Consider the following 27,128-nt stretch of genomic DNA (forward strand, 5'->3'; position numbering starts at 1 on the left):
TCATAGTGGCGTAAGAAGGAACGATAACTCTATTCCTGTTTGATTCCAATAATTCCCTGAACAACATATGAACAACCAAAAACGTGAGACCAAAATATTTTCAAAGATGTGAAATAATATACCCCGTGTTAAAGGTGAACGTTGATTAGTTATGCAGATATAATATTATTGTTTCTGGCGATTTATGGTCGTATTTCCTGAAACTGCAGAAAGCGCACGTACAATCACCACAACACTCCCACAAGATTGGCAGGAAACCATTCAGTTGGACCAGTGAGAGTCGTCATGTCAACAAACACACGTTCGTGTATTTGAATACTGTCACCATCCAAATGGCCACTCCAAAAACAAAAGATCAAAATGGCCACAAACCCCTAGTTAAAATAATCATACCAAAAAGTCAAAATGTCCATAGAAAAAAATCAAAATAGCCATACATTATTTTTGCATCTTTTAATACGGATAACGTTTTCCGATATGTTCTATAATTACCATACTCAGAAGTAACTGACAGTACAGGGTGAAAAAAATAAACTTCTGAAAATATTGAAGTAACAATCCCAAAGTACCAATTAAGAAAGCATTTCAACAACAATACTTATTGATATGAAATTCTTTTATGTGGCCATTTTGACAAGGGTCAGAGAGGCAGTTTTTCCTGTGGCCATTTTGACCTGTTCCCAGAAGTTTCAGTCTTTATTCAGGCACTACTCCAAACGCCCCAAGTCCATAGTAGATTGCATACATTCGTTGTTACACATTCAAGACAAGATGTGCTTTCTATGTACAAATGCGTAGAAAATTTACATGGACGGGCTTCCAATTATTTGAACTAGTTAGGACTAAGGAAACCTTAAGCGTATTAGTTGGACGTACTTAGCATTGTTTCTTTTATATACTTGCCTCGAAGATTACTGTAGTTACAGCATACAAGGGGAAAATGATAATCGTCTTCATTTGCATTTGAATTACATAACCGACAAGTTCAAGTTATCTTCTGTTCACATTTGCGTATCTACCTCTCTCAATTTAAAGTTCATGATCATGCGATGAAGATCGCAATCGCCTTAAACTTACTCCATTTTTTAAACATTTAAACCTGATGAATAGAATTCCATATGGATATTATTTTACAGATAAGGTAAGTGTCAAATATTTCCTTAAACTAGGTAATTGTTCTCGCAAATATTGAAAATACATATCTTTCAATCTTTGAGGAAATGGTTTGACGAGTCTCGGATATATTCCGATTCTATGATTGTGCCAAATAAATCTCATTTATTTCATAAACATTTCAGCACTTTCAGTGCGGGTTATACTTTCATTGCAAGAAAAAGAAGTGTATAGTTTCAAACATTGAGATTATGCAAGTGAAAAATCCATTTTGGTTTACATACACAAAAAGTGATTTTCGTGTACACTTTTTCTTTAAAGAAACGCAAGATAATGAATTTGTCTATCGTCACCACTCGACCCATTCCATAACCTCAAAGAACATCGCTATTTCGCTTGTCCACGAGCTGTTCTCGAATGTCTGGACTTGTCGTGCCAAAATGACTTCATTGCATGTGACAGTACGGAAACTCCTTGCACGGCGTAATCATACTTCGCAGTTAGGAATATGAGAACCGGAAGTACACATAATGTCATGTGACACACTTACGTCCAAAATGGCGATAGAGCTTGTCATTATATTGGGACGATGATCTCATTTCGGTTTTAGAATTTCGTGAAACCACACATAGAGATTACTTGATTACTTCGCAGTCACCAGAACTGGAATTTGTGTAAAATGTCCTTGAGAGATGTCAAACTTTGCCTCCTTGGCGTGAGTAAACGATTTTGTTTGACTGTTGATAAAGTTGAATCATTCGATGCTTTCTCACGTCCGTTCCTGCCTAGCAACTCCCAAAGCTAGAAATCGCAACATGTTTCTCATTTTATATAAACGTTTTAACTAAGTATCGTATGTTTTGTAGACCAACGTTCTGCCATGAAATTCACACTTTATTAATACATGACAGAGACCATGTCTGAGAGAATGATTACACTCGCCTTTGATGTGATCACAGATCAGGGAAGTACAATGTGATTCGATAAGATAATCATGATCTACTGATATTCATCATCTTGATCATGGTTATCCACACTAATGTTGTGAGAAAGAGTGAATGTTGTTGAATACATATTTTGATGAAAACTGTTTGGAAACATTTCTGTCTGTAACCCCCATTCTTTTTTCTAGATCAAACAATGCCCAGGAACATATGCTTTTTATGAAAACTTATCCTAAACTTAGCCCTAATCCTAAACCCCAGAACACATTTTAAGTGGGGGTTACGGAGGGGAACTCTTACCAACTGTTCATTATGATGGACTTATTAAGACAATTTATCTCCAACTCTAGCTATCATCAGAGTATTTATTAAGGGTCCTGGTCCTGGTCAAAATGGCCACACGTCAAAATGGCCATAAAACATTCACGTCAAAATGATCCAAAAATATTCAAAATGGCCACAAACCCCTAGCCAAAATGGCCATGAGTATGTGTGTCTGTATGGCCCAACCTGCCTCATTATAGCGAGTCAAAACTTACTTTCACTTACCAGTGTGTTAACTCCATGGCGCCCTCTTACCTATGTGGTCTTCTCACACCATACACTCCTGCTCGTATCCTCAGATCCAGTAACACACACCTGCTGGATCCTCCACCATTCAACATCAAGACATTTGGTGCTCGCTCTTTTGCTTCTGTTGCAACTGCACTATGGAACTCACTTCCACTTAAACTATGTGCAGCTCCATCTCTTCAAGCTTTCAAGCGTAACCTCAAAACACACCTTTTCAGCCGATACAAACCATAACTTTCTCGAAGCTTGTATTTACGACCCTTTTTCTCATATGTCTTTTAATATGTTATTTTTAACTGTTTGTGTGCGCTTTGAGCATGCCCTTAAGTGGCATGGAGCATTGTGCAGTATAAGTACCCTCATTATTATTATTATTATAACACTGCTGCCTGAAAATGTATGAAATTGTAAGACATGTAATCCGACGATAAGTAAAAAGTGATATTAATTGTTAGCATAGTATTTACTTTGGTCAGTATTTACTCAGTATTTGTTTTGAAACCATCATGATCACAGTCGTAGTAAATACTTCTGAAGCAGGAAGCTTTCCTATGTATAGCAACTTTGTTAACGCAGTACGAGGCTATAACCAGAATCCAGATTGACTGGCTTTTTTTATTTCTTTTTGGATACTTTGAATGGTGACAACAAACATGGAAGTGGATGAATTTTTACTGGGGGTCTTTGTGCTCAGCAGTAAGAGTCTTCTTTGTAAATAGTATAGCGTCAGCATAAGCAGTGTTTGTGTTTAGATGAAGAAAGAAGGGTTAAGTAATTTGGGAACTCTATTTATCAAAATGAACATAACTTTGTCTCAGAAATAAGAAAATGGAATGTACTCCAAAACATGTTTTATCCATTTTGCTCATGAATAGCTCTCACTATGGATTAATCTGTATCTTTCATATTGCTATTTGTATATGTTTAGATCAGTTGTGTCAGCTGATAAGTTATTATTTCCAGTGTCAGTGTTTATCTTGATATAGGCGCAGATTCACTCTCTGGAATTGTTATTGTTCTGATTTATATTGTCCATGGGTCCATAAAAGCAGGTACTAACCTCATCACCAGTCTGTAATTGTCTATAGTCTATATATAGTCTATAATTGTCTGTTGTCTGTTGTCTATGCCTAAGGTTATAACAAACACCACATATTTCTACCAGTTGATACAGGAAGTGGCTGGAACAAAATTATTATTTTATCATATCTGTGGGTTTGATATATCCATAGTGTTCCACTACATGATGTAACATTGTAGTTGTATTTGGAACACCACTGGATAGTCAAGTGGTTAAAGTGTTTGCTCACCACACCTAAAACCCGGGTTCAAATCCCACATGGATACAGTATGTGAAGCCCATTTCTGTTGTCCCCTGCCATGATGTGGGATATTACTGATAGTGGCATAAAACATATGTCTGTCACTCACTCATTCAGGATGCTGTGCAGTGTTCATGATGGTGTTTCAAAGTAACAGGACATTGGGTCCTGTAAGTTTCAGATCTCTGTCTGACACACTGAAAATTCACAGGACCCACAGAATATAGTTAAACATTTCAGATTTGACATTTTTTATAATTGGCATTGAAATTATTAACATTATGTGATAACAAACATAGGGTTTCTAGTCAGCAAACAAGTGTCACTTGCCACAAATAACAACTTCACACAAAGACATTGTGAAATATTCAGTCAGACACTGGGACTGGCGGGATGGTGATTTCTATCTGACCACTGGCGAATCTACCAGATTTGTCAGAGGGTCAGATGCTATTCGTGAACACTGCTGTGGTTTCAGGACTCTGGTGTGGGCAAGTCGAGTATTGTCATGAGGTTTGTCAACAACCAGTTCAAGAATGCCTTGGAAAGCACAATAGGGTAAGTCAAAGCACCCTTTAGTTATTAGTGTTAAAACATTTACTTGTCAGGATGAGGGCGTGAGTTCATTTGAAGCCAATTTCTGATGGCCCCATCATAATATCACTTTAATATCACCTGAATATTGCTCATATCAGCATAACACCATACTCACTCACTCACTGCCAGTAATGGCATTGAAACTGTCTACATGCCACTGCCAGATGACTGTACCTCAACCAACACCAGGCCCCAATTTCTATTAACTAACTGAAGTTTTTACTCCAATTTCAAACAGAGTTTGACAATTTGAAACAGCTACATTTTTAACTATACTGCAGTTTGCAAACAAAAAAAGTCCCATCAGCTTAAGTACTCTATCCTCCATAGTCAATTGTTGTACTACTGTGTTCATTTGGGAAATGAGCTTTCTCAAGTAAAAAGTAAAAACTTTAACATAAGTCAAAACTCAGTCTTAAGTTTGTTTTGAGAAATCTGGGCCAGATGATTCGTCATATACTACACATTTTGCACTGTTCATTTAAAAAATAACCTATTCATTTCATCCTTTACATTTTTTGCATCCACATGTAGATGAAAACTTGTTATAAAATGATAAAATTTCATTGAGAAAACATCCCAGTGTGAAAAACTCCTTTGTTAACATGGGTTGTGGAGCTCCACATGCTGTCGTCATAGCCCAATACAATACTTTAAGTGGGCCACAATACATCGATGTTTCACTTCAAATATTTACGAATTCACAGTATTTTACAAGAAAAACTTACTTTTGCTTGGTGATAAATATATATGTGTATTTATTTTCCCTTCGTAAGTTTCTCAAGAACTATGGAACTCAGGAACTGAGTTAATTATAGTGTTCGCATTTTCTTGGCATTCACAAAGTTCATGAAAAAGTTAATGATCTCATTTCTCAATGAACGTTGAAAAATGCTGGTGGAATTTGACAAAATACTTTAAAGTGGTTTTGTTTTGATGAAAGGTATTTTATGGTTGGTGTTAGAATTAAAGCTTTTGGTATCATGATATTAATAGTATCGCCACTTGTATATCGGAATTTGTATCATATTACAACTTCAGTGCACAAAACTGGCAACACATCATCGTAGCTAAAATTTAGTATTGTGAGGTCTTGTATCACAAGTTGTATGCTAGTACCAGTACCAGTAATTATGCAAAACGTAGTGTCACACCCTGTTGAACTTGCTAAACATGCTGATGGTTTGCATGATCCAGAAAGCTGATATATGCCAGAAATTTCTAATGAATGTAATTACCTATCCAACACGTTACTCTTCTGTATCCAATGCAAGCAAAAGTAATAACACCAAAACTTTTTATGTGACTAAATCTAACAACAAATTAGGTGCTCAAAGTGCTACAAAGTAGTGTTGGAATTGAGTAAACAGTTTGTGAAAAGAAATGCATTTTAAGATGTGATTTTGAATATGCAGCAAAAGATGGGTATAGTTTTAAGGTGAGGGGCAGACAAACACTGAAAGAAAGCTTTCCTTAAGAGGCCACACTTTATGAAGTAGTTTTCAGTAAGAATTTGCTGTCAGATGACAGGTGTCTGGGTGGTTTGTAGGGGATTAGCAGTTCACTTAGATACTCTGGTGCCTTGTCATGTTGACACTTGTTTGTGATACAGAGTAGTAGTATAGGGAATGGGGGTTCTGGACCACTTTCAAGAAATGTCTCTACAACGCCTTATTTACTGAATAAGACGTTGGTGGGCCCCTTAGCTCTTGCTACTATTACCCCTACTACAAAATTACTGTGCCTTGGTAGGAGGTAATACTGTGCCGTACGGTACGATCAATAATTCTTCTCTTACAAAACCCCTACCCGGCCCATCCCTCAAGTAGTACAAGTTAGGTTCGTCGGCTTTCATATCCACTTTATCTATGTTGTAAGTTTTGACTGACCATATAGGATCGGTGGCCCGCTTACGGCTATCGCCCTCGTGTTCCCCTATTTCATGTTTATATCGATGAAACAGTTTAACGTGAACCGCCTACGATCTCTTTGGTGTTCATAATAAAGGCTTGCTGGGCTTTTTGTATTCCCTGTTCTATGTACTTTTTTTTCTCGTCCTCGCTGATAGCAGACTTACGAGACTTGGATCGAATATCTTGTTTCATTCCGTTATATTTTTTGAGTTCAGAGAGGATTGAACGAAACTCCTCTTCTGAGATCTTACTGTCAGAGAGTGCCGTGGAAATACGCTCACTCACTGTGTTCAGCTTTGCTTCGGCCAGAATCCTGATCTCGTCGTGTTTCAATGCCTTACGATTAAGTCTGTGTGATACTAACTTAAGCGCCAACCCTAACACCCCTGCCACCCCTGCCGTTATTTCAATACCTAGCACTATAGGTGCAGCCACGATGGTAGCCAACAACCCAACGCCTGCCGCCCCTAGTCCCATGCTGGTTGCCATAAGGGTAGTGTCAGCCCCGTCCACGATATTGAAAGCTCTATTGTACTTTTTACATAGTGCTTTCCGCGTGTCACGGTCTTGTTCTAGTTGACGTTTCACATCACATAACTGCCTCAAGCGGAACCCATCTACGGTTTCCAGCGTCTTCGCTACTTCCTCTACGACTGGGTACAGACCCATCCTATAATATATATTTTGAAAGATATTTTAATTGGGTTTCAGTTAATAGTCTATCAATGAATTTGAAGTCTACAAGTTCTAGACTACTAGTCAGGGCAATAGGTGAGAGGCTAATAAACTCTTCTGTTGTAATAGAAACCCCTTGGAGGCTTATTAAGTGGTTTATAGGACCCGTGGTATCCCGTTGTATAACAATACGACAATATTGGTATATGTCAGACCAGCGTATTGACACCCCGGGTAAAATTTGGTGTACTATTGGGGGGTCTCCATCGAATAAAGCCGTAAAGAAGACTTCTATGATGAGGGTGAAAGGGGAGGATATTCTATCAAGATTACTGCTAAATGTTAATTTATTGTTTGGATAAGCACTTAACCCCTTTTTGCCGTAACCAGTAGATGGTATGTGTATTAATGCCCTCTCCGGAATGAAATCCCCGGCCCAGATACCGTTGTTCTTAATCTTAGAGACAACCCCATTATTTAATGTGATATAAGGTGAGGTGAATGTTAAGTTGATCAGCCATTTGGGCTCTTTTAAATCTGGTAACGGCACCCGTCTGTACACGTTGTCTTTGAAGTGCAGGATGTATAATTCATCTTCCTCACCAGGCTGATCGAAGCCCTCCGTATCTCCTAGGTCGTTAAGCGTAGTGTTGGGACGATGACTGGTCATTATTATACTATTACGATATAATTTCCAACTGGTTTTCTGATAATAATTCAGGGGTGAACTTCATACCCATGAAGTGTATGTTGGCAGGCAGGAAGATATTGGTTAGTGATATCTTGTTTTCCACGGTCACGTTGACCCCCTGCAGACTGGTGTTGGAGCCGACACCCACTCGCACGTAAACGTTGCAAACTTGATACTGGTGTCGTTTCACCCACCCGAGTTTGATCCCCTTCACGATCTCAACATCATTCCCCGATGGTTCCCCTAGGTAGACTTTGATGATCAGTGTTGAGTTTGCCGGTAGACTCTCTAGTATACTGACCACACCTTCGAATTCAGACACCAACTGCAATTTCACGTTTTGTATGTTCGGTTTACTCGATAGCATGTGAGCTGCCATAGTGTCGAGTGGGCTGACGACTATGCTACGTCTCTGAGTTGGGACGTAAGCCACGAGTATGGTTCCATTGTTCACGACTTTGTTTAGGTGGTTGTCTTTGTTATCCGTGAACACGTAGGGAGAGACGAGCCTAATATTGAGAAACCAGTCGTCGTTATCGGGTAACAACACCCACTTGTCATCTTCGGTGAAGACGAGCATATATGGTTTGTTTCGGGCGACGGTAGTGCTCTCAACATCGTCTAAGTCGAACAGTTTACCCCCGAACGATGGGTATATTATCCAGTTATTATCACCGGTGTTGACAAGGGAGTACTTAGTGTTTACTGTTGCTCTTGTGGTATCTATCATATCACTTAGGGCTCCACCGGAGGGGATTTCAACGCGTTTGTAAATGTTGTTTTTCAGTTGCAAGGCGTACGATGTACCATCTACTCCGGGAGCGTCGAAACCGCGCGTGTCTCCGAGGTCGGAGATCCCGATATTGACGCATTTTTTCACTCCGGGCCCTTGTGCGCTGGTCATTTTACATGAAGCGTTAAGCTGAGGTATCCTATATTTACAGGATTATGATTTATATCTAACACCGATATTGTCAGCTCAGGTATGTTGCCCTGGGTTAATTTTTTATACTGCCGTGGTGAAAACGACTCGGTTCTACCGTCGTTGTATTTCTCAGTTTTCACCGGCACTGCTCTCAGTATAGTGGAAGGGTGACCTCCTTGAATGTTGTACGTTGTGCTCACCTGATCGAGATGAATGTACAGCTCTCGGTACGGTACTAGGTCGGGTAACTTCGTGCCTGTGACGGTTGTTGTTGGTTTTATCTCGTCAGGAGACATACCGAGCATCCTTGCTAATGGTCGGCCGAGCCTCAAAGGGTTTATTCCATTGTTGATTAACACCACTGTACCGTTTGAGTCGTTCATCTTGAGTTCGGCTCCCAGGGGTTTGAAGACCTCGTCGTTTAGAGAGCACACGCTGTAGTAGCCGTCAGTTATCTGGCTGCGAGTTCCACTGACGAACAGCTTATTGTTGCTGATATTAATGTTAGTCCATTGCGGTAGGTAGGTGATATCGCAGAGTGCGACTTCGAGTTGACCTGACGTGTTATCGATCGCGTGCGTCAGCTGAACGGCCTCACCGCTAGTTATTCCTGGAAGTGTTATGTACATATTACATATATATTTATTATATAATAGTTTTAAAATGTATTCCCCTGGTGTGTTTTACCCTAAACTGGATGTTGATTTCTCCACCATGAAGATTGTGGTTGCTCCTGGGTTGTCTTTCAATGCCAAGTTTATAGATATGCCTGATAAATATAAGCTTTCGGTGACTAACGTCAAGGCAGTCCACGCTTGGTTCAACAACCCTATGCAGTTCTGGCAGAATCAATTCAACTTTGCCGTGTGGTGCGCTACAACGGGGTGTGGTGTGACATTGGCCGACACTCGGCGTGGACAGCTGAGTCAGTCTGTGTTCAAGTTCCACGTGTACTACCAGGTCAGACGTATCCTTAAAGAGATCAGCGCCCCCCTCCCACAGGACAAAGCGTGGGATGCAACAAAAAACCCGTACGATAGACGGGCCTACGAACGTATTTGCAATGAATTCGAAATAAACCCGAAGACGGATTGGCGTTTGCCGGGGCCGAACCACGGGTTGGGTATACCTTATGATGGCGCGCGATCAGTGAAAGAAGTCAGTGATGATTTACTAAAACGAGATATACTACGCCAGGACTTTGCTTTGTCGAGTAATGAATGGAGGGATGATCGTATGAACTTTAAAGGTGGTGTTGCTTTCACAGTCCAGAAAGTGGAGCAGTCAACCGCAGACGGGTGGAAAATGTTCATGCTGGACACGTCAAAAGGATTCACTCGTGCCGGGGTAGTCAGGTTGAACGACTCGATTCGAACGTACGTGTGGGCGCTGTTGGGTGCGCAGTCGATGACGCGTTCCAACATCCTCGGTAAGGGAACTGCTTACGACGCTCAGACACAATTCGTTTCCAACGTTGAGGATGCTATCAATTCTCCAGTTGATCTCCCGAGGGCCATCGACCGTTACCAAAACGTGTTAGAATACGCCAGATCGAAAGTCAATTACGTGTTCGGCGTGGGGTTGTACATGGCTCCGAGTGATATGCAACTGAGAATAAAAAAAGTGGTGGGTTATAACAACAAAATAGTCATAGCCACGGCGGACCAAAAGTTGGGTATCAACCCCGATATTAACACCCCCTATATCCCACACATCCCACCACGTGAAAAGGGTATAGTGGCGCCACCCCCGGAGTCTAAAGTTCATGTGCCCCCCACACACCCCCATATACATGTGGGGGTACCCCCCTATCAGCAGCATATTGATAATAAAACAGCCTTAGTGGTTGGTGGGGTAACTTTGGGACTTATTTGGTTAAAGATTTCTTAGCCGCTACGTACACCAAACCAGCCACGGCGACGATGGCTGCCCACAGGTTTTGACTGAGCCACATGGCAGTTTTAGATAGAGCGCTCAACAACCACGAGACGATGCTACCCAGGATGCCGGGAAGGGCTTCGGCGGCTTTACCAGCCAGTTTAGCTAGGCCTTCCCCGAGTTTTTTGATCCAGTCTTTAACACCACCTCCGCCGGGGGGTGTGGGGGTTCCCCCCACAGGTGTTCCCCCTGTCAGTGACACCACCAGGGTTGATATAATTAAACCCAATGCAGTCAGAATGCTGGCGATGGTGATCCCTTGCTCCCGGAATAATATCCGAATCCTGTCTGCTAACGTGGTGTCTCGGTAGAGGACTTGATTGATGGTTTCCCGTATACGGTTGACCTGGGATCGAAGCTTTTCTTTGAAGGAGGATGCTGTCTCCAGCCAGGTCTGCTTTTCATCTTCCAAATTACGTATTCGTTCCTCGATGGTGGGTTTCATAGACTCGTCCTCAGTTTCACCGAGTTTTTTCTTTTCATAGGCGATGTGGTCGTCTATCTCACTCATTTTGGCTGTGCTTTTCGCGAGATGTCCGCGAATGGTTTGCATCGTCAGATCCAACCCCCGCAGTTCCCGAACGGTAAATTCGAGCCCTGGGAATGGTTTGTTCTCGTAGTCGGCCAACACCTTTTTAATATCATAAGTCATGTTTTGATCTGATGTGGCGTCCCTGATGCCTTCCAGACCTTGAACTAACTTCGGAGGATACTGCTTAGGTCGCGCGCCACCGTAATCTGTGAAGCCTAGTTCATCTTGGACCAACTGACTTCCATGTTTACCGGCCAATGTTGATAAAGCAAGCGGTTCTCTAGTGCGTTTATTCATGAGATCGATCTCCGGGCGAGACTTCAAACGCAGCGTGCCATTGCTGAGGGTAAAATCGGAATAGTTCCTTCCCAACGGTTTGAGTTTGGATTTATTTTCAACTGCGTTGTAATAATCATCGACGGCGCCCTTAAGGAGCTCGTCACTTTGCGAGAATGAGGTCTCCTGGTCATCATCGAATGCCTGGGCACTATCGTCCCACATATCATCCATAGGTATGTCTTCATCCATTAGTATTAAAAATATATTTCATTTATATAACAATGTACGGTAGAAAATTAGATCCTTTCAGAAGATTGAGAGAGCCATTAGGAGCCAGAGCCGTGCGTCAGTCGGTGACCATCACCAACAATCCCAGCAAGATAGACCAGAATCAAACTCTGCTGGTTAGATTTCCAAACCTTGGTGAGAATGACCTCATTGTACCAGGCACTGTTCGACTGGCGTTCAATATCACGTTGACCTCCAACAACGATAAACGCGAGCTAGTGCGGAACGTGGGGCGAGCCATCATCAAGAAAACGACCGTCAAGATCAGCGGTAACGAGGTGCTGAGCATCGACGACAGCGACGTGTTTCACTGCTACAAGGATCTCTGGAAAAGCGATGGAGAACGAGTCAATGATGTGTACCAGGGCATCAGCAAATCAACCCGGGCGCGCATAGGGTATGTCTTCACGCAAGACCAGCAAGACAAGCTATCGGATGGTGAAAAAGCCATCGCTCTAGCATACGGGAATCGATTCTGCGTGCCGCTCGACTTCGAGTTGCTCACGGGACACGCGCCGTTTTACCAGGCCGCGCTGGGTGATAGGCTCGAATACGAGCTCACGTTTAACGACTATAGCAAAGTAGTGCGTACGCCGAACGGTGATGAGGCCAGTTATGCCATAGACAACATCTCTCTGGAGTTCGACATGGTCACTAGCCCGGAGCTGGCCAGGCAGGTTCGAAGTCAGTACTCTGGGAAGATGGCTATCCTGTACGATCGCGTACTGAGGCATAGATCAGTCGTGCGAGATAAGAGCGACACTGTGTGGAATATCAACCTGAACGTGCCGGCGCGATCGATGAAAGGTATCCTGGTCGTCCCCGTGGAGGATTACGAGCCATTCCAGAGGGACAGCGAGAAGTTTTTCAACCTCGAGATTGAAAAGGTGGAAGTGACCATCGAGGGCGTGCCCAACCAGCTGTTCAGTCATGGTATGAGACCACACCAGCAGTGGGATGAGATAAAAAAGCTACCAGTGGGGGATTACATAACAAAGGACCTGGACCTAAGCTCCGTGCAGATCGGTGAATACCTGACCACCAAGTACGCCCTATGGTTGGACATGCGATCCACGGATGATGATAAACTGCACGGTAGCGGGCGCCGTATAGATAACGGCAGCGAAGGGATAACCATCCAGATTACTAAGAAGGCTCAAACCGCTGGTAAGTTGAAATTATATCTGTACGTTATTATGGACGCGCAACTTAATATAGACAATGGGAGATTCGTGCAAGCCATCTACTAGTGGGGGAGACCCCCACACCCCCCTGGGGTTACCCACTGACCCACACTGCGCTATCATATGCGGGCAGACTGGCTGTGGGAAGACCGTTTTCGTGTTGGATATGTTAGAGGGTTACTACAAGGATGTTTTCGATAACATCGTTATCATGTGCCCTACTCTGAGCATGAATAAAACGTACGCGCGACCTTGGGTGATGACGGACCCGGACGTACACAAAATCGACCCTGGAACACGCCTGCAGGACTGGTTGAAAGCTCTTCACGAGAAATTTAAAGGGGAACCGACGCTGTTCATACTGGACGACTGCAGCGCTAATCGCGAGATAACAAAAAAGAGAGACATGCTATCGTACCTGGCCTTCTCTGGCCGGCATGCAAATCACAGCGTCTGGGTGCTAACGCAGAAGTTCAACTCGGTGTTGAAAGACCTCAGGGAGCAGACGCGATGGGTGGCCTTATTTCACTGCAAGGACAGGGATTCGTTCGAGGAGTGTTTGAGAGAGAACGATGTGATGAGCAAATTAGAACGGGAACGGGTGAAGAAACAGCTCGCTGAAACTAAACACGCTAAGCTCGTACTAAAGACCGACCAACCAGTAGCATATATAGTATGCTAAGCAAAGCTAAGCAAAGCTAAGCTAAAGCTAAAGCTAAGCAAAGCTAAGCTAAAGCTAAGCAAAGCTAAGCATATAGCTATGATATTCGAAGTGTTTGTCGTGTGCAACTTAACCTTCATTTCTCTGTGTTTTGTCTGCATCGGGTATTATATAGTTAAAACTAAATCTTACTTGTTATATTATAAGATGGAGTGTGAGGAATTGCTCGAACAATTGTCGTTGGAGGGTGTGGGGGATTCCCCCAAGCGAGAGAAACTGGTGGCATTGGCTGTTGGCAGTAAACCCAAACATTACTTTGGAGACTACACTCCTGATAAAATTCACAAAATGTCAGCCGAAGAAATCGATAAGCTGTACGCTAGATACGAGTCCCGGCTCGGAGCAGAAATGACAAAGACAATAGGATCGGCTATGACCCAGATATACACCGGTATTGTGTCACATTTCCTTCCCATTCCACCAGAGCGCCGACTTTACCTGTGGGAGGACCTCGAGAAAGACCCTTTTATCGAACACGCCGTGAGCTCTATCAGCTGCGGGCTGTACCACAAATATGGCATGTTGTTGGCTCCAGTGACGGCGGCGATTATCACAGCAAAACATTGCCAATTTGAGAGAAAGAATAATAATAATAGTATAGATGGATGCTGCACAGGAAACCCCAGTGGAGGTACCCCCAACAGTGACCCCTTCACAGGAACCAGTGAGGGAAGTGACCAGGCAGAAGAATCCTAAAAGAGTAGCTGCCGGTAAAAAACGGTGGCAACATAAAGTGACCAACCCAACCCGACTGTTGTTGGCTGTAGGTGTAACTGCTGCCGTGGTTATAACATGGTTATACGTGGGGGTACCCTCCCACAGTGAGCCACCACCAAACAGTGAGCCCCCCACGCCGCCGGCAGGCCCCACTGTAGATCCGCATATCATGTTATAATTTTAATATTTTATATCATATACATAATGTCTGAGGGGAAAACGTTCGTCAACGACGCATACCACGCCACAGTGGTCGCCAGTCTAGCCGTAGGGTACGCTCGGTTGACTAAAATGGTGCTTAAACAACCAACTATCAAGCTAGATTTCAACCTACAGGATATGGGTATGCTCATAATGAACCTTGGTATGGCGATGGCCACAAAAGACATCCTAGTAAAACAAGGAATAATACCTGATAATATAATGAAATAAATATAGGGATGGCCACGATAGCTATGATGGTCGGTGGGGCGTTAGTGAATGCCCTGGCATTTTCCGGGAGTAATTTCCTCTTCTCGAAACTACGAGATGATCACGCGGCTGAAATACAGGAAGAAAGGAAACGGCACGATCTCGCTACTGAGAAATTACAAAGAGCACAGGCTGAGTACGCTAAAAAACGCCTCCAGAGGATCGATTTTATTAACGAACAACTCAAGCGTGAAAACCATGCCGTTCAAACATTCAACGATGTCGATGAAGCAATGAAAGAATACTACCTACTAACTGGTAAACGATTGGAACCGCTCAATAAACCCACACTCGCTCAGTACTACACACCATCCAAGGGACAAATGAATCGTGAACTGGGCTTCATAGTTTTGGGTATAGCAGCTACTGCGTTGGTTGCGAAGCAATTAAACTAAAATACCTATATAAGTAAACATGAGACCCGCTCCATACCGATGCGAATACATACTTATGGGGAAGACCGAGGCCTGTGGTAGGAAATGCAGGAATCAGGGGTTCTGTTGTTTCCATATGGGAAGTCCTAACTACACGTGTTCTGTGTGTGGTATCGGGGTTAAAGGACACTACTGTCTATGTAAAGCTCACGGAGCGAACGTAGTCAGACATCAACTCATCTACGAGAATAAAAAAGGCTACATAAAAGAACGTAGGCGACTGCTCAAGATAGCCACTTAAGGGTTACCTCCCCTTACTGTGAACCAATTAGACATTAGTTCTCTTAGGTGTAAACACGATGTCTACTGTAAGCGAGCTCAAGCGGGTCGCAAAACAGAGAGGTGTCATCGGGTATTCTCGAATGCGGAAGTCAGCATTGTTGAGATTACTAGGTTTAGAAGCCCCTCCTACGGTAAAACAATTAAAAGCTCAAGCAAAACAGCTTGGACACACGGGTTATTCAAACCTGGGGAGAGCCGGGTTAACCGCATTGTTATCACATGCCCCCGTAGCACGTCCCACTGTAAAACAACTGAAAGCCGAGGCACACGATTTGGGTTTAGGCGGGTATTCTCGTATGAGGAAACCACAGCTTGTAGAATTATTACGACAGAATAGAGCTATTGACCTACAGTTCGTGCACACTGAGCACGCCGTAGGCAATTATTTGAGAGGTTGGCGCATGCGCGTTGATAGAAACATAAACATTACAGATATCAAGCCTCTGATAGCTGATAAGGTCAACCAGGAACTAAATAACCTAGGAAGTATCAAGTTTCAGATCACAGTGAAAATGTCGCTCGATAAGCAGGTCTCCACAGGGGCCACTGAGTATGTTCAGCCTTACTTCCGAGGTAAACAAGAGGTCGTCACACATGCAGAGACCATTGACGCATCAATCGATACCAGTTTTCAGCAGATACGAGAATACCTAGAACGCTACACACACTTGGGGTCCGGGTGGGCTGTAGATAAAATCGATAATGTCTATCTAGACATAGCTAACTACGTGCCGTTCAGAGGCGGGTCATACCTAGCCTTGCCTCCCTACTATAGGAACAAACATGCCATAGTAAACGTTAAGAATAGAGGAAACGATTGCCTGAGGTTAGCTATCAGGTCAGCCTTATTTCCAGCTGGCACTCATTCAGATAGGCTTTCTAGCTATCCCCAAGATGATGGGCTTAATTGGGATGGTATAGATGAACCAACCCCAATATCCCAGATCACTAAAGTAGAAAAACAGAATAACCTGGCTATAAATGTCTTTGGGCACGAAGGTAACACAACAATAGTACACAGGGTCAGCCCGGTGAAGGATCGCCAAGTTATCAATATATTCATGATCCAGCGAGGTGACAAGTATCACTACACATGGATAAAACACTTTAGCAGGCTGTTGTATGACCAATCGGCACACAGAGAAAAGACCCACTTCTGTGAACGATGCCTACACGGTTTCAGTCGAGCTAATTTATTAGAATCCCACCGGGATGATTGTCAAGGTGTGGGGCAGACGGCCATACCAGTCGACATGCCTAAGGAAGGTGAAAATATCCTACAATTCAGTAACCACAAGAACCAAATGTCTGTGCCTTATATCATATACGCCGACTTCGAAGCCTTAGTTGTGGGTGAATCCCCCACACCCCCCAGTGGTAGCTTCACCCACAAGACACAAGAGCATAAAGCCTGTTCGTTTGGATACATTGTCGTCCGTTGTGACGGGGAAACGAAAGCTCCGGTAGTATATAGGGGGCCTGACGCGGCTGAAAGGTTTCTAAAGTGTTTGCAGGAGGAAGAAAAAATTATTAGGAATGCATTGTATAAAATCGCTCCCATGCGTCTGACCCGAGCCGACAGGCTAGCTCACGCTAGTAGCACTAACTGTCACGTGTGCGACTCACCACTTAACGGTGATTCGGTGAGAGATCACTGCCACATAACTGGTAAGTATAGAGGCGCCGCTCACAACGCGTGCAACCTCAAGCTTAAAATCAACCCTAAGACAATAAACATCCCCGTTGTCTTTCACAACTTGAGAGGGTACGACTCACACTTGATCATGCAGGCCATCGCGAAAATCGATGGTAATATAACGTGCATCCCCAACAACATGGAGAGATACATCTCCTTCAGTTTAAACGGACTTAGGTTCATTGACTCGTTTCAGTTCCTCCTGTCGTCACTCGACAGTCTGGTCAAGGCCAACAATACCTTCCCTATCACCGATCGATACACAGACGCCGAGACTAGACCCCTGCTTATGAGGAAGGGTGTGTACCCCTATGAGTACATGGATAGTTGGGCCAAGTTCACCGAGACCAGACTACCCCCTATTGACTGCTTTTATAGCAAGCTGAATGAGGCGTCCGTCTCACGAGATGATTACTCGCACGCGACTAACGTATGGAATAAACTGGGTTGTAAGAACCTGGGTGATTATCACGACCTGTACTTGAGGACAGATGTACTGCTGTTAGCCGACGTGTTTGAAACGTTTCGGTGGACGTGTTTAAAGCAGTATAAACTCGACCCCGCATGGTATTACACCAGCCCAGGTCTGTCGTGGGACGCCTTGCTTAAAAAGACCGGAGTTAATTTGGAATTGCTCACAGATTACGACATGCACCTATTCATTGAGAAAGGCTTGCGAGGTGGGATTTCCATGGCATCCAAACGATACGCTAAAGCAAATAATCAATACGTGAAAGGTTACGATCCTAACAAACCAACCAATCACATTCTCTACCTCGACGCAAACAACCTGTACGGCTGGGCCATGAGCCAGTATCTACCTACAGGGGGATTCGAATGGGTACCCCACGTTGATGTTATGGGGGTCGCACCAGATTCGAACAAAGGGTATATCCTCGAAGTTGACTTAGAGTATCCCAAGGAATTACACACATCGCACAACAGCTATCCCCTTGCACCCGAACGTATGAGGGTCAACCCAGACTGGATGTCTGAGTACCAACATAACTTGTCAGGTGGTCGTGTGACCGACGTTGAAAAACTCGTGCCTAACTTAATGAATAAGACCAAGTACATCGTTCACTATCGCAACCTACAGCTGTACCTGTCGTTGGGTATGAGGCTGACCAAAATACACAGGGTGCTCATGTTCGACCAGAGCCCATGGATGGAGCCCTACATCAGAATGAACACAGACCTACGAAAAAAAGCCACCAGTGATTTTGAGAAAAATCTCTACAAGCTCATGAACAACTCGGTGTTTGGTAAGACTATGGAGAACCTGAGGAAACGCGTGACCGTGAAGCTGGTTAGATCTAGTGAGGAAGACAAGCTCAGGAAATTGATAGCCAGTCCGGCATTCAACCGTAATAAAATATTTACAGACAACCTGGTTGCCATACACATGAAGAAAAGCCACATAAAATTCAACCGACCTGTTTACGTGGGGATGAGCATCCTCGATTTATCCAAACACCTGATGTACGACTTTTACTACAACGAGCTCAAGAAACAGTACGGCGACAGGTGTGAAGTACTGTACACTGACACGGATTCCCTACTAATGGAGATTCGAACCGAGGACGTGTACGAGGACATGAAAAAACACCTCGATTTATACGACACCAGCGACTACCCTAAGACCCATACCCTACACAGTACGGTAAATAAAAAGGTCCTAGGTAAGATGAAAGACGAGTGTGCTGGCACGCCCATAGCCGAGTACATAGGTTTGAGACCTAAGATGTACTCCATACTGAAAGCCGACAATAGTGAGATCCGGAAGGCTAAGGGGGTTAAGAAGTATGTGGTGAAACAACACATCAAACACGCCAGATTCAAGGAAGCCCTGTTCAAGACCCGTACCTTTAGACATAAAATGAACACACTTAGAAGTGATGGACATAAGATATACGGACTGACTATAAACAAGACGTCCCTGTCGCCTATGGACACGAAACGTTGGATAGCTATTGATGGTATAAACACATACGCGTATGGACATGAAAAAATTTGAGGCTATTTACTACAGCCCGCGTGGGTACTGGAAAGGAGCTAGCGCAGTAGATAAGCTAGCTAAACTAGCGCGAGTACCCCCGGAGGAAGCCAAAGCGTGGCTTAAAAAACAAGCCCTGTGGCAGATCTATTTACCGGCACCACGCTACGTGCCTAGAAGGAGGTTCGGTATTAACATACCTAATAGCGTTCACCAGGCAGACCTACTGTTCCTACCCCACGATAAGAGGTACAAGTATGCCTTAACCGTAGTGGATGTAGCCAGTCGTTACAAGGAAGCCGAACCCTTGACCACGAAAGATTCGGCCCAGGTAGCCAGAGGATTTGAACGCATATACAAACGCAGCCCACTGACGTGGCCAACAGAGCTGCAAGTTGACCCCGGACGGGAGTTCATGGGTGCCGTGTCACAACTGCTAGCCAAACACGATACAAAGGTCAGGCGTGGCACGGCCGGAGCCCATCGCAGCCAAGCCATAGTTGAGAGATTTAATAGGACTTTGGCTGAGCGCTTGTTCGGCTATCAGTATGCTAGGGAGATGGCCACCCCTGGAAAACGATCGACTGAATGGGTCACGAGGTTACCCAAGGTGGTGTCGGCAATCAACCATGAAGTCACCCGTCTCACCGGTAAGAAACCGGCAGACGCTATCAAACTAAAATCAATAGTTGCAGAGTCGGCCGCTCCATTGCGTGGGAAGGAGAAACAGATACCAGATAGGGCCCTAGTGAGGTATCTATACCAGCCGGGGGAACACGAGGGCGATAGCCGTAAGTGAGCCACCGATCCTATATGGTCAGTCAAAACTTACAACATAGATAAAGTGGATATGAAAGCCGACGAACCTAACTTGTACTACTTGAGGGATGGGCCGGGTAGGGGGTTTGTAAGAGAAGAATTATTGATCGTACCGTACAGCACAGTATTACCTCCTACCAAGGCACAGTTGTAGTAGGGGTAATAGTAGCAAGAGCTAAGGGGCCCACCAACGTCTTATTTAGTAAATAAGGCGTTGTAGAGACTTTTTGTGAAAGTGGTCCAGAACCCCCATTCCCTATACTACTAGAGTACTTTAAACACTGTACTATCGCCTGGACGTCAGTTTAATGACTTCAGTATCATCAAATTTGTGTTGCCAAGTTAAGATAATTTAAGAATCAAAAGTGGGTTGGAATTGGTATGCTCAGCTCCTCAGCTTAGACACCTCATTGGATGAAAAGCCAGCCAAGGGAGGTAATAAAATCACTACACCGAACCATTGATGCATCCAGGGTATTGTGGAGATTTATCAGAACATGTACTTTGGAGATTATCGAGGATGTATTTAACAGAGAAATTGTAATCCCCAAATATAACATGTTACCTGCAAATATAGATGGCATTGGACCATCATTGTAGCACAAATATATGGACTGACTTTTTTTGGACAGCTCTAAGGCCACACCAATTTTATTTCTTGTCTTACAGATCCGCCTGCCGTATTTTTTCAAGAATTAGAAAAAAAGTGAATTTTCCCCGCTTAAAAAATAAAATCCTATTGTTTTCATTGGCCAAAAATATAAACTTACGAGAAAATCTTTTTTTAGATTGTTTTCACCCCATATACACTTCATGGTGGTTTTATTTTATTTATTTTATTATTTTTCTCTCCTGCCTGTGGGTTTTCTGAGGACAAAAATCTGTAAAACAAGAAATAAAATTGGTCTTGGCCTAACATATGAAGACCAAACCACCAGCTGCTTGAATAAATGTATATTTTGAATATATTGTAGTGCCTCCTTCATGACCAAGACACTGTTGGTGGATGGCAATACATACAAGTACCAAATATGGGATACAGCAGGCCAGGAAAAGGTAAATGAACAGGTGCAGGATTTGGGGTTCATTCTATCCTGGCCTTTTCCTGCCTCTTAATCAGTTAATGGCATTGAGCCAAGGATGTGCTTCACACATTATTATTATATTATACTGTGTTTTTACAATTGTTCTGAATAAAGTATCACCCCAAAAAGGATGAATTATTGGTGGTGGTGTATGGTCCAGTGCACAGAGCTTAGATCACAAAGCAGATGAAGTTCAGCCATGTTGGGCATGGAAAGTGCTCCATGGCTGACCATGTTTGGCAGCTGGACTCCTGAAAGTTTCTAGGACTTCAGTCATGCACCTCATGCAAGTGAGTTTGTTCAAAATTGCGTCTGTTCGACCAGCAGAAAATGGGTACCTGGTGGTATAAGTCATGTGACGGTTAACCTTCTAGCAGTTAGCAGGCAGCTTGGGTTATTGAAGGTAATAATGTGCTGTGCTTCGAATGTTAGCACCATAGGCATTCACCTGGTGAATGGAGTTTACAAGACTATGTGCGTATTATTATTAGAAAATACACATTGGTCTTTGGAATGGTAACCCTATAAACAAACCAAGGATTTTGAGGTTTGTTTCAAAGCAGTTAACTAATCTTTAACTGTTGAATATTCATAATATCTCACACTTGAGGATGATTATTTTTTCAGCAGGGATTGGGAAAGGCAGAAGCCATGGGCCATTTTGCACATTAGAACAAAAAATGGCCCTTTAACATTTTGAACTTTACTAATGAAAGAAGGGCAGTAGCCCATTCTAAATTCAGAAAATGGCTAATAATCCTGAAAATGGCCTATTGCCTAGGTTCTTTATCCCAGTCCCTGTTGTGTTTCTGTATTATAGAAAAGCCTAATTGCGTGAGTGATCCATCTCCATTCCAGTATATGGAAGTTATAAGTGTTTTAACAGTATTATCTCTTTACTGAAAACTGTTACACAAAATCCTTGTGAAGGTGTGATACAGTTGTGGTGAACTGGGCCCAGATTTTCAAAGCTGTATTAGCGCTAAGATAGTCGCAAGCTAATGTTAAGGTATGGCATCTATGACTATCTTAGCGCTAAGAGAGCTTTGAAAATCTAGGCCCTTGGGCCCCTTTCACAAAACTCTCGTAAGCCTAAAGTCTCGTAACTTTCTTGTAGCATTCCTACTTTCTATGTTACACTATAGGACTCGAACTCGGGGGTACGAATGCTACGACAAAAGTTACGAAATCTTAGGCTTACGAGAGCTTTGTGAAACGGGACCCTGGTTTTATAGTCAGATGATATAGTTTCTTTTTAACATGTCAATTGCATGGAGAATAGCTGGAAAGGATATATGCTATAGATTATAATTTACAAGTATATGTATCGTTTTAACCTGACCCCCCGCAGTTTCGAGGTTGTTTTGAATAACACAGGTAGCTATTGCCAGATATTTTGACCACGACACGAATGTAGACCACGATATTCTGTAGGAATTGTCAATAATATCTGCAGTGCATCTGTCACATGGTGGCATTGAAATTGTTTCAAAGTAACAGTTACAGTGTGGAATTATCTATCAATATCCATTCAACTAATGGCTAAAGCGTCTGGATTCCCTAGATGGGAACAATGTGTGAAGCCCATATCTGTTACCCCCCACCATGATATTGCTGGAATATTGCTGAAAGCGCCAAAAACCTGAACTCATTCACTCACTCCTGTCATTCTGTTCTTCAAACGTTGTCATGTGTTTCAGTATCGAGCCTTGGCGCCTATGTACTACCGGGGAGCTGCTGCCGCCATTATAGTGTACGACGTCACACGAGAGGTAACTAGACAGGGGTGTATGCTTAAAGCCCAGTCAGCATAATCCTTTTCATTAAAGATTGCCTCTTTGTAATACGAAACATTAACATTTGTATTTCTAGGGTTTCCATGGATACGAGTTGGTTTCAGTTTCAACAGAGGACTGATAAATTACGGCCTTGCCTTCTACTCTAAACTAAGTGACATTGGCAGGCAAATTTTATAAAAATATTGTTTGAAATGTATTTTATTTTTTGTTATTGCCCCTTTCATTAATTCCAAGGAATGGAGATGTTTTAATTTCAAAGTTGGGATTTTAATGATCATTTGCTGCAAACTGATTTGTATCTGAGTATTTGCCTCTGATCTGATGTCGATAATTCCTTTTCAGCATGTGATCAGTATTGCATGTTTCTTTCTCCTCGTATAGATTTTTTGTTGAGGGCAGATGTTTTAGTCACATTTATTAATATTCTTTAACTTACTGATATGATTTGTTCAGACATTTACCATGTTTTTTTGTATTTCAGTCCACATTCAGATCAGTAAAAAGTTGGGTCCAAGAATTGAGAAGGCAAGGGTCACCAAATATCGTCATAGCAATTGCTGGCAACAAGTGTGACTTGGAGGATCTCAGGGAAGTTAGGAAAAAGGGTGAGTGCTTTATATCAGAAGGTAGAGGACATCTTTGTAAAACAATGTTGTTTTGAGTATGTTAAGTTAAAGTACAACATGTAGATTTTTAAAAAGGAGCATTCATAATTTCTGATTTCCAGACATACCTGAATCATGTTGTTGTACTTGTAACCAGTATTCAAAATAACAGCCAGCCTGGTAACAAAATGCTAGCTGACCTTTGCTCAGGCCTGTCAAAAGTTACTGAAGCTGTCCCATATGGCTAGTGATTATTTAGGAGCTGATTATGTTTCCGGAATCACGACTTGCAAATTTTTGCAAAATGATCATCCTCAAAGACAAAAACAAATAGTCAAATGCAGGTTCTTACCAAAAACTCTCTGAATCTTAAGCAGTAACATCATTGGTCAGTTCGGAAGTGCCAGAGTATGACTCCTCCAATTCACCACTGCTTGAAAGCAAACACTAAGGAGCCAACTCCAAAAATCTTAGGAAGTCATAGAAGATGAGCAGATAGATTTGCATGCATATTAGGCACAGGATGGTGAGACCCAAACAGCTCAAGATTCTGACTGTGACAGCTGCAATGATAGTGATGGCTGCATCTCAGATGCAGACAATTATTATGTGGAGGATTCTTCCACTGATGACTGAAGTCCTTAAGATAATTTAATATGGAGATAATTAAGATAATTTAATATGGAGATAATTGTACCCCACAATGCATCTTGTGGGGGTATTAAAATTGACTTTGTCCATGAGCGTGTGCACATTTGTCTTTTTGTGAGCAGATCTTAAAATCCGTTCAATATTTCTTCACCAAACATGGCACATAGATAAGTCTGGTTATGTATTGGTGCCTTTTGGTAGTTTGGGGATTCTGAATAAAATTAATTATTTTTGGCTTTTCCATGGCAACATGTTTGACTTGTCTCAGTTAGTGGTAATGATCTTTTCTGGAGTAGAACCTGTATATCAGTCACTGTTTCTTCACCAAATTTCGTACATACACTTATCTAGTGATGAACTGGTGGCAGTGCTCCTTTCTGGAGTGAACTTAAAAACCTATTAAACTCTCCTGCCACTTTGCTATATACACACCAAAACATTTGACATCATCATAACTAGTAGACATATTCACAAAGAATATTTGGCCATTGTGTGGGATGCTGATGACTTTGTCTTCCTGTTTGAAAATGTATGGGTATTCTTAGCGTATGTCCCATCAATGTCAGCGACTCAGAGTTTGAAACAATAGTCTGAAACAATTAGTCTGTGAAATGAATGCTTGAACTGTTCTCTATGCACTGCTTTATTGACTACAAATTACCTTGAATCATTTGGGCCAGTGAGGTGTCTGAACGGCCAGTGAAATTTTTGGATCACTATCCCCACTGGCTCGGGACAGTTTGAATCTATTTCTAACACTGCTTGTAAGCTGTAATTGTAATCCAACATTGCCCTCCATTAGTCAATGTCTGCCAGTTTCAAGCTACAGCAACTGACTCATTCTAGAATTATGAAATCTAGAATCTTTTGCAGCTTAGTACTTTTAGTCTCTAAGTAGAAAGACTGCAACAAAATGTTCAGAGCATGGAACATAATTAGTACAACGTAGAACAAAGTTTTCCCATTCATAAGTTTTGTCAAGTGTTGTTTTGTTTGCATTCAGCCACTTCAAAAATGGTTAGTTTTAGAAGATAGTAGAAAACATGTCATAAGACATTTGTTGAAACTGTAATTTGAGACTTACTGGCTTTGTGTGTTATCAATAAAATCATAGAAAAAACACCATCATGAATTATCAAAATTAAGTCAATACCTATTGTGTTTTGCAGATGCCCAAGACTACGCTAGAGACATCAATGCCATATTCTGTGAAACAAGCGCTCTGACAGCCGTCAACGTACCTCAGCTGTTTGATGCCATATGTAAGTCAGACTGTGATTCTGTCCTGATAGGTGGGGTAGCCTAGTACGTTCAGTGTGGAATATTGCTGAATGAAACGTTTAAGAACAAACCAACCAATCATCGTCTTGTATTGCCATACATGTAACATGTTACCTGCACTTATCTGTACTTGTGACAAATGTCTCAATTTAAGTTTTGAATTTAGTAATGATTTAGAAGAATATCCTGTCCAGAGTTGTTAAGATCCTCAAATGTCCCAGTGTGATTTGTCTGTGTGGAGCACTGTAAAATCATCTGATCTTAGTAAAGGATAGAGACCATCACAGAATTTCGAAAAAATTGTGTTATCTTAGCCTCTCTATGTTTGCCATCCTCTTCTCCCACAGTTCAACCCTGTCTTCTAACATTGTCATATATATTCCGTATGTACATCTCTGCTTTCATCAACCCTTGATAATCCTGGTTAGAATTGATCTGCAGTAACCCACGCTTGTCTTATCAGGATCAGGGGTCGGATCACTGACTTGATTGACACATGTCATTGTATTTCAATTTCTTATATCAATGCTCATGCTATTGATCACTGGATTGTCTGATCAAGACTTGATTAATTACAGAGTGCCACCATATGGCTGGAATATTGTTGAGTACAGCTTAAAACTAAACTCACTCACTCACTCACTCACTCACTCACTCACTCACTCACTGCTCTCATATGTAAATTGTTACACAGGAAGAGATGGTATGGTGAGCTCCTCACAGGCGACTTAGGTTGTATACTTTTCGGGGAGTTGAATTTTATAAACAGCAATTTCTATGGCCCTTAGATTATTTTTCAAGAAAGTACAGTATTAATTCGTAAATGTCTGATGTTCCCAGCAAAAGAGCTGCCTCCAGAAGACTTCAGCAATCAACGTTATGGCAGCACAGTCAACCTCCGCCGCAAAGATGAACAAAGGAAGAAGGGGAAGTGTTGCGGAGGAGGAGGGGGAGGCGGAGAGGCAGATGGAGCAAGGTCAAGGTCAAGCAAGGGGACTTGACACTAATACCAAAGTTGCTTCTTTAAGGAAACCATTGTCTTTCCCATGTCATTTCATTTATGAATACACATATTGTTTCTTATTTTGGATTATTTGTTAACCGAGAAGTATAGCTTACTCAGGCATGTTTCACGAGGCATGCAATATTTACATTGGCCTTGACCTTTTATCCAAGAAGAAGGAATACAGGCTGATAATGAAAAAAAACATATGTAACAATTTTGCACTGATATCAGAACATAAGGCTTATTCTTTTTTATGGACTATATGTACATTTTGATGATTCATAATAAGTGAATTTGTTTATACACAAGAAATTGGAAGTAGTCTTAATTATTTAGTCATCCTTTTCACAAGAGCACAAGTTTGAGTGAATGAATAGTTTTCGTCATTGTGTATCATGTTCAAATTACATGCCCATCTGTATTGTGTTGCCGGTTCAACATGTCTTCAAAGAATATAAATTTATATCTATGACTATATGAGCGTTCCTTTAGAAGACATTAAATAGAGTTATGTGTACTAGACATTGTTTGCCCAAACAACCAAAACATATTACAGAAAATGTTTTTGTTATATTTATGAACCTTCCTCTC

At 42.3% G+C, this 27,128-nt stretch overlaps 1 protein-coding gene across 1 annotated transcript; it reads left to right on the forward strand.

Annotated features, from left to right (window-relative positions):
• Positions 1-1,640: 1,640 nt before the first annotated feature.
• On the forward strand, positions 1,641-26,739 carry LOC137259007 (ras-related protein Rab-22A-like). Its single transcript, XM_067796709.1, has 7 exons — positions 1,641-1,828; positions 4,431-4,510; positions 21,085-21,166; positions 22,896-22,967; positions 23,476-23,599; positions 25,420-25,512; positions 26,372-26,739. Exons 1-7 carry the CDS (start codon positions 1,793-1,795, stop codon positions 26,530-26,532), a joined length of 648 nt encoding a protein of 215 aa, XP_067652810.1. The 5' UTR covers positions 1,641-1,792; the 3' UTR covers positions 26,533-26,739.
• The last annotated feature ends 389 nt before the right edge of the window (positions 26,740-27,128 follow it).

This window comes from Haliotis asinina, chromosome 12 (assembly GCF_037392515.1).
Source record: "Haliotis asinina isolate JCU_RB_2024 chromosome 12, JCU_Hal_asi_v2, whole genome shotgun sequence".
In the NCBI taxonomy this organism is placed as follows: Eukaryota; Metazoa; Mollusca; class Gastropoda; order Lepetellida; family Haliotidae; genus Haliotis; species Haliotis asinina.